The following is a 13683-nucleotide window of genomic DNA, read 5'->3' on the forward strand; positions in this document are numbered from 1 at the left end:
ATCCCTAATTAGCAGTGGAAAAGCCACTTTGGAAATCCTTCCGGCACCAGGCCCAGGGAACTGGCAGTGACTGTGCCAGCCCTCTGTCCCTGTCCCCTGGAACAGGTTTGGAACCAGTCTCAGTCTTGCCCTTTCTCATCCACATCATCAATAGAAACCTCTCCTATGCAGCATCACCCAGCAATGCTGCAACTCCCACTCCACTGGGAACAAACCCCAGAGCCCTGCTGGCCCTACCCTGTTCCCCCTCAGAACAGCTCTGGGAGAGGGGCACAAACTCCTCCTGCAAATGGTGCTTTGTACCCCTCAGGCCCAGGGGGGGAGGCTGAGCACAAAAACCAGCACCAGAAGGATCTCTCACCCCTCAGAGGCCCCCCAGCAAATGACACTCAGCAGTGAGGGTTATCTAGATACAGGTACTTTATTTACAAATATTTAGATTAATAGCATTGTTACATCAAATGAGGAGTACAGCAGTCCAAACAGATCCTTTCTGTGACAGAAACAATCAGACCTACTGAACTGACTCCGGGAGAACAGGTATTGCACCTCAACAAGCTGTAGTCATTACAACACTGACTTCACACCAGCAGCAGGTCGTGGTCCCTGGGCAAGCCCTGGTGCAGCCTCGGGGTAAGCAGATGCAGGAGCTGGAGATCTCGGACATACCCATCTACTGAGGAACAGGAGGTAAAAAAGGACTAACCAGACAAAACAGAGGGACAGTGCACAAGTTACCCAAACCCACTGTCTGCACATTCCAGTTTTGGCTTTTATTTAACAAGGACTGTACAATACTCTGGTACCACTGGTTACTTACAAGTCTGAACAATGTGGAGTTTTAGTGTCTAGAGAGGGATTTTCAGGCTACTTTGTATTTGAAACGCTGCAGTGAGCCTGAGGTGAGACATTAAGCACTTACCCTTCCATTTTTAAGCCATGTGATGTTTCCCAGGTGAAGCTGCACTTGGAGCCACAGTAAAACCCCCCGTGCAGGGTCAGCATGTGACACCCCCCCACAGGCCAGGAAGGGTGGACTCCAAGGCTGGATGCAAAACCCTTAAAAACCCCTCACACAGGACTGGGAAAAAATACAAGAGCAGTTAAAATCCCTGGAGAGCACACGTTGTTCCAGCTGTCCAGTTCAGCCTCTGCCCCTCCCCAAGGGTACAGGTACAAAAGCAGGGGGTGTGCGAGAGCCCCGGCCGTGGGTGGAGCCCGAGAACCAGGAGAAGCAGAGGGGAGAGAACCCCAGTGCAGAGATGAGACAGATCCCACTAGTGTTAATGTCTGTGTCCCCTGCATCCCTGGGACACCGGGAATGCTGCCTGCAGCTGCAGCCAGGGCTGGGCTGTGCTGCCAGGGCAGGTGGGCACAGAGAGCTCAGACTGTACAAACGGGGGTTTCTTACACACTGTTCTAATGCCGGGCATCGGTTTCTTCAATAAAATCATATACACAGGATGTATTTAACTGTTAGCTCAGTTCCTTCAAATTTTATACATATTTACGTTCTGTTAACAAATGGAAAGGAGAAAAGTGGCAAAAAAAAAGGACATAAAGCTATTGAGCACAAGAATGAACAGGTCACTTCCCTGCGCCACCCCAACACATCCCACAGGGAATTCTTCCAACAAAGCACATCGTTACAGAGCCCCTCGCTACCATTGGAATCATTTCACAGCAACAACTCATCCTTCACTATGGACAGTTCCAACAGTTAGAGGTGGGGGAGAAAGGCCAAAGAACCATAAAATTAAACCATACAAGACAAAAGCCCTGCGAAAGTGTAAAATCAGGAGTCCAGCATCAGTGCTCAGTTTAAATTATGTATCGGTGACACTATCACAAGGACAATCAAGGAAAAAAAAAAAAAACTTCTAGATTTACCATGCAGGAGAGGTTTTATTACTCTACTTGCCTTTGATAACCTGATTACATCTAAAGTTGTTTAGCAGTTTAGTACTGTGTTAAACTTGTCTCAAGAGTTTTAATTAAACCCAGTAAGATGTACAGAAGACGGGGCAGCGGCCAAAAGCAGCGCTCCCGAGAGCAGAGGTGTGGGGTCAGAGGAGCCCTGGAGGGGCAGAGCAGCCCTGGAGGGTCACTAGCAGCCACAGCCTTCCCTCTGGGGCTGGGGTTCGCTCGTTAGCCGCCCACCCTGCGGGGCCGATGGTTTGTGCTGCACGCCCGACTCGGCTGCGTTCAGGTCCAGGCTCCCGTCTTGGATGTTCTGGTAGATCTTCTTGGCGGCCTCCAGGAACGCGTCCTCCACGTTCTCCCCGCTGCAAGAGAGCAGTGCAGTTATGGGGCTGACCCTGAGCGGGGCAGGGACACCGTGCTGAGACCCCACGGCCACTGCACCCAGGTCCTGCTGTCCCTGCACCCTGGGGACACCCCAGCCCCAGGCACGGCAATTCCTCCCCCACTGAAGGGACCAGAGCAAACTCCACAGCCTGAAACACCCGAGGGGAGGAATGTCTAGTTGGGAAACACTGCCCCACGTGTGTACACATTCCACACTCGGACAAGGCCTCACATCCCAGCTGGTTCACGTGCATTCAACCAGTGGCTGCCTGAAATGTAGCCAGAGCTCTTAATTCCAGAGCTCCCTTCAAGTCAGAGCTGCTGAACACACCTCACCCTCCAAGGGAGCTCAGAAACACTCTCTGCTTCATTATGCACTTGCACCCCCCTCCCACCCCCATCCCGTGGCCATTCCAACACATTCCTCAGGCTGAGGGATCTGAACCAGGACTCAGACAGGAGCCACTTACGTTTTTGCACTTGCTTCGAGGAACAATAAACCTGTTCAGAAACAGAGGTTTGACAGTCAATGCACAACACCTCAAACAGCCCCAGTCAGACACACTGTGACCTTTAGTTACATGCAAGACACTGCTTTAGTACTAAACATTATCCACACAAACTGATTTCTACAACTGAGACAGCGAGCACCAAGCCCAGGAGTTTGTACATACAATTCCATGGCTTTGGAAGAGTAAGCTTGCAGCTATCAGTGCTCAGGGTTCCCTTTAACAGCACTATCCTGTAGGAAATGTATCAGCCCAAGAGAAAAAAAAAACACACCATTTTCTTCAGCAAATTGTTTGGCTTCTTCATATGTAACATCCCTCTGTGCTTCCAGGTCTGCTTTGTTTCCTATGAGGATTATCACCTGGTTTGGGAGAGACAAAGTTAGTCTGGCAAAAAGCTCGGGAGCCTTTTCCCTGCCATCCTCTTTACTGAGAAAGCTGAAAAGCAGATAATGTGCAGAAGCCACGCTCCTCCAGCAGAGCTCTGCTCCAGCATTCCCCACTCTGGGAAGGCAGGAACAGCATCTCCAGTGCTTTAGGCTGTTCTAGACCAGGCCCTAAAAAGCAGTGGTGCTGCTCTTTATTCAGGAGCTGGACCCTGAGCCACTCCTTGTGTTTGTTTCATCATCTGCTAAGCCCGACAGAATCTTTAGAGATTTCTTTCATCACAGCAGAGCCTTCTCATCAGTTTGGTGCTGAAGTATTTTAGGGGCGTTCAGGGAAAGGCTGAAGGGCAAGGGTTGTGTGGTATGGTCAGAGACACAGGGAAGAAGAACCTTCAACCTTGTTCCCCATCCCTTTTGCTGAAGATGCAATTCACGCTCCAACCTAAGAGGAGAGAGCGTTCACCTCGTCACTACCACAGAGCAGGAAGAGAAACACAAGTGAGAGCTGGGCCAACTTCATCACAACTTATCTCCAGCTGCTTCAAGCAGACCCTGAAAGGTGAGTGGCACAGTAGGGCTTTTAGAAGGAGCCCCTTTTGCTCCAGCTGCAGCCAGGGAAGCGAGGGGAGCACTGCAAATGGGGACACAAGGAGTGCAGAGCACACAGGAGCCGCTGCAGAGCCCACTGCAGGTGCTCAGGCTGAGCCTCCTCCCTCTGGCTCAGGCATCAGCAGTGCTGCTGTCAAGCTAAATAAAGTCCAACTTACAGTATTTGGATTGGTGAGGTTCCTTGCATCTGTCAGCCAGCTGCTTAAGTGATTATATGTACTTCTTCTGCAAAGAACCGAGCGAGCACAGGGTTAGCCTCGGTGTTTTATAAAATATTGAAGCGCCAACAGCACAGTCAGCATCCACCCAACAAACACCCACCAGCCCTGCTCTTCTCCCCACCTCCACACAGACAAAGCAGCAGTCTGGGCTCAGACCCTGTCACACAACAGGGTACTCGTCACCCAGACACAGGGGACACACAGGACAGGACACACAAGGCAGTGACAACACACCCAGAGCTCCTGCCCTTACCTGGTGATGTCGTAGACCATGAGAGCTCCTGCTGCTCCTCTGTAGTAGCTCCGTGTGACAGCCCTGAATCTCTCTTGTCCTGCCGTATCCCAAATCTGTAGTTTGATTTTTTGGCCGCTAACTTCAATTATTCTTGTGCCAAATTCAACACCAATTGTGTGGGGACAGTCTGCCATAACTGCCAGGAGAAACAAGAGCAAAGACCACATCTCTCCTACCACCAATTTTCAGGTATCTTGACCAGATTTGCAGTCTCTAAGAAAGCATTTTTGCAGCTACAGTTCCCAAACTGTATCACTTCAGTAGAAATAAAATGCTGCATTTCCTGAGCTGCAGTGAGTTTTAAAAAGAGTTATAAAATTCCTTGCCTTTTCTGCTGCTGTTTGGCCATACAAATCAGAAGGTATCAAGTCAGCTGACTCCCAGTCTATCCCTGCAGGAACTATTTTAATGCAGTGGGGAAAGAGAACTTTGAGGGAATTACCAAGAAAGATACAGTTCAAAAATCTGTAACATCTTCAAAAACAAGGAGCCAGGCTTGTTTCACACAGGGCTGTGCACAGGAAATGCCCCTTTCAGAAGGAGCTCCAAACACCACAAATCAAACCCCAGAAGGCACCTTCCTACTTCTGATAAACTCATATTAACAAGCTCATCTTTAAGGAAGATCCAGGAAATGCAGGAAGGGTGAGGAGCTCCTCAAGCTCCCTACAGTTGGTGACAGTCCCAGCAGAGGGGTTTGGTGCTGACAGACCAAGGACAAGACACGTCCTCACTGAGAATCTGCCCACATGTAAAGTAGAATTAACTGGGTGATACTGCATTTGAATAAAAAACAAGTCAGAAAACCCTATTTCTACTGAAAACCAAGTATTTTAAACTGCAGCTCCTACCCACTTGTTACCACACCTCGAGCAGCACATGGTGAGGACTGACTTTGTGCTGATTAAATACCTGCAGAATTACTCAGTGAGTGAGGCAACAACTGCTGCAAACCAAAAGGCAACACACTTCGGGAGCTAATTCTTAATTAAGGATGATACCATACACGAAAGAATGTTTGAGACAGGCTGCAGTAAGCCTGAAACACCATCACCCAGGGCAGGCCAAGTGTCCTGACTCACAGAGCTGCAGGCAATGGCAGTGCTGCTCAGGGCTGCAAACAAGAAAAATTAATCCCTTTATTCTTTTAAACTCCTTAAGAGCCCTAAAAACTCCAAGTGCTGGTGAGCAAGTTACACCAACACTGAAAACACAACATTTCAGACATTTTGCTTTGTTCCGTATCAAAATTCCCTAGAAAAGCTCTAAACCCACACCTTGTTCTTCCCACTCCTCACAGGCAGGACTTCTGCCATCTCTCCATCAACATTTTGTCTCTACACGTGCAGGATTCAACCCAAAACCTGAGCCAGTGCAGTCCATGCAGATCCACACCCCAAACAGGCAGGAGAGAGGGGTGGGGGGACAGGAGAAATGTTGGGCACTGAAATACTCACATTTCTTTTCTGTGAATTGATGAAGCAAACAGGACTTTCCTACACCCATGTCCCCTGTCACAGAAAGAAGAGTTAAACCACGGTTGCAACAAGCCCCTTTTCCTCCCCCCACACAACCAGTGGCACTGTCACTCCTGTCCCAGGTGGGCACTGCTCTGTCCCTGGGCCACAGCCCTGCAATCTGTCACCTGCTGCACCAGAGCACTCCAAAAATAACTGAATTTGTATTATACTGACTTTACAGCTGCATCTCACCAGGTTATAAAAAGCACACCTGTGAGAGTGTGAACTGTGAGACACGCTTGGTGTGTTACTGCAGGTACTGGTAAGAACATCAGAAACACCGACAAGAAATCACTTCCACTGATCCACTTGCACAATGCCAAGAGTGAGGCACAGCAAGGTGTTTGAACAACTCACTTTTCCAGAGGCTGAGGCTTCACAGCAGCCTCACAAACCTGTACAGTAACACAGCAGATCACTTACACCTACACAAGGTCATTAACAATTAAACAATTAACAGCAAGACCAGTTCTTCCAGGATAGTAATGAATGTAATCAAGTCCCTGACTCCAAACAGCCAAGGAAGCTGCAGCTAAAGCAGCATTTGAACACAAAAATTGCCTTCTCTGCAGGAGGTTTATAAGCCTCATGCAATGGTTTCCAATCAGCACTTGTGCCTTCAACAGAAATTCTGAAATCTTTGAGATTAATGATGCAAAGTGCTGGAGCAAACCTGAACCAGCACAACATCCCAGCTGTGCTCCCAGGCTTTTTTTCCCCATTTCCCCATCAAAGCCAGTTTTTGAGAGGGACTCAGCACAGGCCCTGGCCTTGCCCCCCTCCCAGCTCCAGGTCTGTGGCACACAAAGGCCTTGATGTTGGCACTGCTGCTGAAGCTTCAGAGCAAGCGTGGTGACCTGGGGGGGATGAGGGGGACAGACACCCCTGAAAGCAGCAGTGGCCCAGCCCCAGGTTCCTCACCCATCCACCCCCTCAGCCAGGGCTGTGCCCAGGGGTACTCACCAATAATGATGTACTTAAAGATGTAGGAATAGTTGTAAGGTGCAGTTGCCATTGTGGCACTGAAACAGAAAAACAGAACGCGTCACAACTGGGGCTTGAGCACCAAACTCAGCCCCACTCACCCAGCTGAGATCACATCAGCAAACAAAGCCCTCTCCCCTCCCTCCAACCACCCTTCCATTCCCAGCTCAGCCCTTCCTTGCTCTCACAGCCCCTGAGAGAGCAGCACTCACCCCCAAACAGCTGATGTATGACCTGAAAATAAAATCTGACTCCAACACGCCAATCTGAAGAGGTTTTACGAAACCAGCGAGTTGGAACTATTACATCACACTTTGGAGACTCGCCCCAGCACCAAAGGAAGCAGTGCAGCCTGCAGAGACAGCTGAGCAGCACTGGGAAGCTGGAGCAGCCCTGGCCTGCTGTGGCCACGCTGGGAAGCGCTGCAGCCACAAATCAGATGGTCAGGAAGTCGGTTCCCAGGGCTGTGGCTCTGTCAGCAGGGCAGTGCTGCAGCAGGGCTGAGCTGCTTCTCTTTTTTAAAGGCAGCAAGATTAGGTTGGGGTAAATCATTCCAACATTCCACAGTTTTCCTAAAGGTAGAGGGAATTAGAACATCAGCTGTGTAAAATGTGCTGAGCTACCAATGAATCCACCAGTTAACCAAGACCCCACATCTACACAGGCAGATACTGGCAGGTGACATGAGGGATGAGAAATGCCTGCTTTTGTCACAGTCCCAACGTTAAACTCCACTGTAAGCAGCTAAGCAAGTGGAACATTTGTGGCAGGAATTCAGCATTTCCCTCCCTGCTCCTGCAGGCAGGCAGCCCTCAGGAACACAGGGAACACTGAGCCTAGCAAGGTTTGCATTCAGTCATGTGTCCTTCACATGGCAAACCAAACCAGCACTGGAAGGAAACCAAAACATGGGGAAGCTTACGGGGTTGGGACCCTCTGAAAAGCAAAGCCCTGTTTCTTGAACCACAATTAATCCCTCCCAGTGACCTGCAGTCATAGGGAAGGGGAACAAATCTCATTGCCAGCACACACCAACAGCCTCCACATGCAGAGATTGAAGGCAAACATGCTTATCTGCACCTCCAGCAGCAGTTGGGAAGGGTTTAGTGAGTGCCAGGCTGGGAGCTGCACCTCCTTCCCTCCTGCCTGGCTGGGGACAGGGAACACTCCAGGCTCCCACCCCAGGCAGTGAGCAAAGCACCCACCCTAAATCCCACACACGCTGTTCTAGACAATCCAGTTTGTTCCAAGATGGTAAACTAAAGACATTTTGGACAGTAATTCACCAGGCAGGCCAGCAGCTTCACTGCCTTATGTCCTGATAGACTCCAAAGTTACATTTTCTTGCAACACATGCACATGCGAACAAAGACAAGCAACAGCCCCATATGGAATATTCCAAATTAACTTGTCACTGTGGAAACATCCAGCACTTTAAGCTTCCTGAACATCCTCACATATGATGGTTTTTTCTCTCCTCCAGCACATCCCAGGGCAGGAACATTCAAACTGGGCATTTCTGACCCAGTGCACGTGTTCTGACAGGCCCCTTCACCTGCCACCCACAGGGTCTGATTCCCAGGACAGGAGTGGTGAAAAACCCCACCCAAGCAACCAGCACCAGGACAGGGAACCAAGCACTACAGAATCTGTGCTGGAGAAGCCTGGCTGGCCTCTCTTCCCTCCCAACCCCAGGAGGCCAGCAATGCCAAGGGGGATGCATCCTGCTATCCCAGCCTGTGAGCAGCACCACTGGAAGGTGAGCAGGACTCTCCTCTCCAGGATGGCCAAGCTGGGGACTCTGGAGCACACTCTGAGCTCAGTGAGCCTCTTATCTCTGTTTATTTGCCAGGCTGGCTTTGCTTGCTGAGATTTGTCCACTTTCATTATACCCCTAAAGTAAACAAGTCTAACTGTGCTGTTCCAGTACAAACCAAACTGCCCCTGCTTTCCAACCTGTGCATCCAAACCAGCTCCCACTTCAAAGGGACACAAAACCAAAGCCTGGGCTGGGCAACGAGTTCTGATCTGAAATGGGTGGGAAAGGAGGACCCAAATCAAGCCACATCTCACTGCTAGAACTCCACCCTCACTGTTACAGTGCCATCAGGCTGTGACAGGTGGGACATACCACACACCTTCGTACCCTGCAACAGTCCCCTGGCTTCAAAAGACATTATGAGCAGCAACATCACAAAGAAATTCACTCAGAGGAGGAGTCTGGACCTTCTCTCAAGACCCAGAGTTGCTGCAGAAGTCGCTGTGTTTGCCACACATCTGTACTGAAAGCTGCAGAAATACTGAGTTTAATCATAATTTCTGGAGTTAAACTGAAAAATAAAGCAGCACTTGGGTACTGGGATTATATTTATTCCAAGGGTCACATTACAAAAAAAAAAAAAAAAAAAAGAAGATTCTGAAATACTCCAAATCATTAGTAAAGGTCAGGAATCTTTGCTGGAGAACAGATGACTGCTTTAAAAAAAAAATTGAAATAAAACCTGAAGTAATACTAAAACAGCCAAATAACAAACTTTTAAACACTCAAATTCCAGTAAGGATTAGCAGGAATTCAGACTGTACTCAGACCTTGGAATAACAGTGATATTCCAGAAGGACTCTGTGCTGAAGGGGAAAAATAAATGCAACAAAGTGAACACAGAAGCTCTGGGGAGAACGGAGCCTTGGAGAACTGACACCTCAGCATTTACTGCAGCTGCAAGGAGGAAGTCCAGACAAGGACAGGGCACAGCAGCAGCCAGGAAACACTGAAATATCAGCTACATAGCAGTGCAAGGGGCTCCTATCCATTAATATCTGCACCCATCTGTAGAAACTGGAGCTCCACCTCCTCTTCCCAGCCCTCTCCCTGTCCCACACTCATGAATCTCAATAATCCCAAGATGAAGGGTTGGGGTTTTCCTCTGGGAGGGCAAGAACTGCCCATAAATATCCCCAGCACTGCTGCCATCACAGTCAGCCAGCCATGACTTTCCTGTGAGCAGAAAGCAGGAGTTCAGTCTGGGAGCTTGGCCTACCTGCCAGCCCTGCTCCAGGAGAGGCTGCCAGCTCAGGATGAGCTCTGGCTCCCCTCTCAGAGGCAGCACCTCCCAGGAGTTCAGAGCATTAGTCCAGGATGGCCACTAGCCAGAGGCTCAGGGCTCACCCTGTCCGGATTTCTGGCCTTTCAAAGCCTGCACGATGAATTTCTGTATCACAGTGAAGCCTGGGAATTTCTCAGGGAGCAGTGGCACCATCATCCATTTCCAGACATCAGCTTCTCCCTCTGAGGCATTTTTTAATAGAGAGTTAAAGATGACCTTAATGAGATCCCTGTACATCTCCATTTCCTCCCCTAATCAACCAGCACTCCACAGGTATTTAGAGATCTCACTGAAGCCTCATTTCAAGTACCAGCTACATCTGACCCTCCCCAGATAAGGCAGTTCCAGGCACACTGCCCTGATCTTCTGTATCCCAACACCACAACTGTAAACATCAGCCACACCAGCTCTTGTGGGACCTGGGCAGTTCCTTCCAGCTCAACTCCAGGACATGCAGCCTGAACTCCAGCCTGGCTCTCATTTGCATAGAGAAATGTCATATTTTTGTGCTCAGCAGGTTTGCTATGAGACCAGAACCTGCCAGGCACAGGTTTTATCAGACACTGCACGTGGGTAATGCCATCAACTCATGGTCAATCCACAGGGCTCACACCTGTGGAAACAACGTCACCTTCAAACTCAGGACTGTCCTTTGTTACAGGATCCCCACAAAACCACACCACTGCAGCCAGGGAACCACTGGGGAGTTACTCTGAAGCCAGAGGGATTTTGTATTCCATCAGCCTCCCAGGTGTTCTTGCCATCATTCTTCAGGGATGTGCAACAGGAAAGGATCCCACAGTTGAAGCTGCAGATTCCCTGGGATGTTCCTCAGCAGAGAACACTGAGATGGATGAGGGGCAGGGGTTGTGGAGAGGTAGAACTGTACCAGTTCCAAACTGCACTTTTCCCCTGAGGGAGACTTTTGCCAAGCATACAAAACTACGTGGTCCAAGTGGTACCTTCCTTCAGGAATTGTCTGTCATTGCCTCAGTCATGGCCTTCTGTAAAATCACAGCACACTGGGAGGTGATAACAGTTCTGTTATCAATTCATTCCCCCAAGCAATTCATTCCCACAGGTCTCTTGTCCACAGCAAGCCACGAGGTTACAATGAAGTTCCACTGTGGTTCTCTGACTTCCACACACCGAGGATGCTCAGGGCTCCTGACCCAACATCCCAGCCCTCCTGAAGATGATTTCTCACTGCTGCCCTGCTCTGCTCCTGTATTTCTGCAGGCCTGGCTCTACAAAGCTCTGCTGACTGTCCGAGCCCGCTGCAGCCTCCACACTTGTCTGCCATCACCACTTGTTGCTGGCCAGCTCCTTCCTCATCCCTCAGCTCTCCCAGAGTCATCCTCTCTGGCTCTGTCCCCTTGGATTTCACCAAAGCATCCCGTGAGCACAAGGCAGTGAATGAGGCTGAGCTGCTCTGGGAGCAGAGAGCAGCCCAGCAGGGCTCTGATCTGCTATCCAAGAACCCCCTGCATTTCCTTCTCATCCCCATGTCCAGTTCCTGTTTCCTGGATGCCCCCGTGCCCTGCAGGCTGTGGGGCTCAGCCCCAGCTCCAGCCCTGCAGGGCCCTTTCCAGGCTGTTCTGGGAGAAATGTTTAATATATTCTTCAGTCATGGAAAACACCTTAACCCAGCCCGGGGCCCAGGGAGGAGTTCTGAGGCTTCACAGGCCTTCCCTTCTCCTTCCACACCAGAATTTTGGGTTTATTTTAAAATCCAAGCCAAGCACCACACTCCCTTCACTCTCTGATCTCCCCCCATTGTGCTGCTTTACCCTCCTCGTGGTTTCACATCCTGCTCCATGGAGTTACTCCATTTTGTTTCCCAAACTTCCTGCTTTTCTGTGTGCACACCTCCTTTCTCCCTGACCACACCCAGCTCCCTGCACACCTGCCCTCCACCAGCACCTTCCCCCGTGTCCCTCCTCTCAGCCATCCCCGATCCACTGGCATATCCCACATGTCCCATTTCCCTCTTCCCACAGGGCACTCAGTTCACAGCAGGAGGACCAAGGGCCAGAGGTACCAGGGAAGTCTGGGGCAGTTTACACCGACACCAGCAGGGTTTTGCTGTCATCCCAACAAGGCTCTGGAGTCACCACCTTGGAAAACACAAGTCACAGACATTTTAGGACCAAATGAACTCAGATCTGCCTCGTGCTTCAAGGAAGGCACAGCAAAATGAGCACCAACCAGCAGCAGGTTCCATTAGATGCACAAGAGTGAGCAACTCATTTTAAAATATTATTTACATTTTAAAGCCCAGCACCTCCAGTAGAACAGGTTTGTTTCCAAACTGCTGTCCTTCATAATAAGTCCTCTTTTTTTTTTTTCTCCTTTGTTATTCGTAAAATGGAAAAGGAAAAGAGGAACTTCTTCCCTCCACTCAGATTTATGATTTTTCAAATCCTGAGAGCCCCCAGTCCAAACCACGACAGGAATCAACCCCAAGGCCAAAGCATTCCACAGCATAACATCTGGCTACTGGAAAAGTTGTGGTGACGTGGGGTTTGAAGGGGTTTAGGACACAGCGAGTCTGTTCACAAAGGGGTTCCATAAACTCCGAATAAACGTCAAACACAGAGCCTGTTTGAGAGGCCTAAAAATCAAAGGCCACAGCAAGGAACCTCCAGAGCCAGATCCCAGTGCAGACCCCTCCCTTTTCGTGGCCTTAGTGCAAGGACAATTCAGCACAACTTCAGTTCGAGACAAAGCTCCCCACGGACGCTACAGAAGCTCCAAGTGTGAACACACAACCAGGTGAAAGAGCAGAATCCCTCTCTTCTGTTTAGCCCGAACAAGCTTCGACAAAAGAAAACACAGAGCGAGTCTAGGGCACTTTCATTGCTCTCTCGAATAGGAAGTGGCTTTTCCCTCAGCCCTCAAAAGCCATTTTTTTCTGTCAAAGTTCACGACAGCGCAGGCCAACATTAACAACCAAAAGTCCAGATAACGCTGCGCGTCGACCACACCGAGCATAACACACACCTACACACCCTGCGGGCGACTGCAACAGCACGTAAGGGGGGCTTTATATATAAATACACATAATATATGGCCTGTGCAGACAGATCTGGGGGTGGCGTTACCGGGGGGAGGCGGCGGTGCCACACAGGCCTAGTCCTGTGCCCGGCCGCCCCTTCCCCTCCTGAGGCCTCGGGGCCGCTCATCTCCTTCCAGGAGCTCAGGGCGGCGCCCCGGAAAACCCTTCACCCCCCTCCGTAACCCGCCCGGCCCACAGGAACCCAGCGGAACCCAGCGGAGCCCACGGGCCCCCTCAGGCCCGGCCTGCTCGCCCCTCCCCCGGGGGGTGGATCGCGCCGTACCTGTGCTCGGGGGAAGCTGCGCAGCGCGGTGCCGATTCCCCCGCGGCTGGGGCAGTGTGTTGTGTGTGCGTGTTTTGGCGTGTCTATGTGCGTGTCTCTCTCCTCTCCGAGGGGGAATGTGTGTGTGTTTGGGGGGTTCCTCGCCCGGCTCTGGCTCCGCTTCCCCTCAGAGGCGGCTCCGCTGCGGCCCCATCACCCCCGCAGCCAAGATGGCGGCGCCGCTCGCACGGGGTTTCCCCTCCCACCCCGGACGGGCACAAAGAGTGGGCGCGAGGGCGCCGCGCCGCGGCCAATCAGAGCGGGCCGCTGCAGCTCGCGGGGGGCGGGGCCTTGTGAGGGGGGGGAGAGGCGGGGCCGAGGTGGGGCGGGAGGGGCGGGGCCCCGCCCCTCGCGCCCCGCCTCTCCCC

The 13683-nt window shown here is 51.0% G+C and overlaps 1 protein-coding gene across 1 annotated transcript; it reads right to left on the reverse strand.

Moving 5' to 3' along the window:
- Positions 1 to 402: 402 nt before the first annotated feature.
- RAB14 (RAB14, member RAS oncogene family) lies at positions 403 to 13516 on the reverse strand. Its single transcript, XM_050320313.1, has 8 exons — positions 13277 to 13516; positions 6811 to 6869; positions 5785 to 5838; positions 4286 to 4463; positions 3970 to 4036; positions 3091 to 3178; positions 2778 to 2808; positions 403 to 2285 (listed from the first exon to the last, which is right to left on the reverse strand). Exons 2-8 carry the CDS (start codon positions 6860 to 6862, stop codon positions 2108 to 2110), a joined length of 648 nt encoding a protein of 215 aa, XP_050176270.1. The 5' UTR covers positions 6863 to 6869; positions 13277 to 13516; the 3' UTR covers positions 403 to 2107.
- Between the last annotated feature and the right edge of the window lie 167 nt (positions 13517 to 13683).

Source organism: Myiozetetes cayanensis, unplaced genomic scaffold (assembly GCF_022539395.1).
Source record: "Myiozetetes cayanensis isolate MyiCay16 unplaced genomic scaffold, myiCay2020 scf23, whole genome shotgun sequence".
NCBI lineage: Eukaryota > Metazoa > Chordata > Aves > Passeriformes > Tyrannidae > Myiozetetes > Myiozetetes cayanensis.

Coding starts and splice junctions, on each gene's coding strand:
- RAB14 (XM_050320313.1), bottom strand. CDS start 6,862: ATGGCAACTGCACCTTACAACTATTCCTACATCTTTAAGTACATCATT. Junction 2,809..3,090: donor ACAATTTGCTGAAGAAAATG/GTGTGTTTTTTT, acceptor GTTTCTGAACAG/GTTTATTGTTCCTCGAAGCA. Junction 2,286..2,777: donor CTCGAAGCAAGTGCAAAAAC/GTAAGTGGCTCC, acceptor GCTCTCTTGCAG/CGGGGAGAACGTGGAGGACG.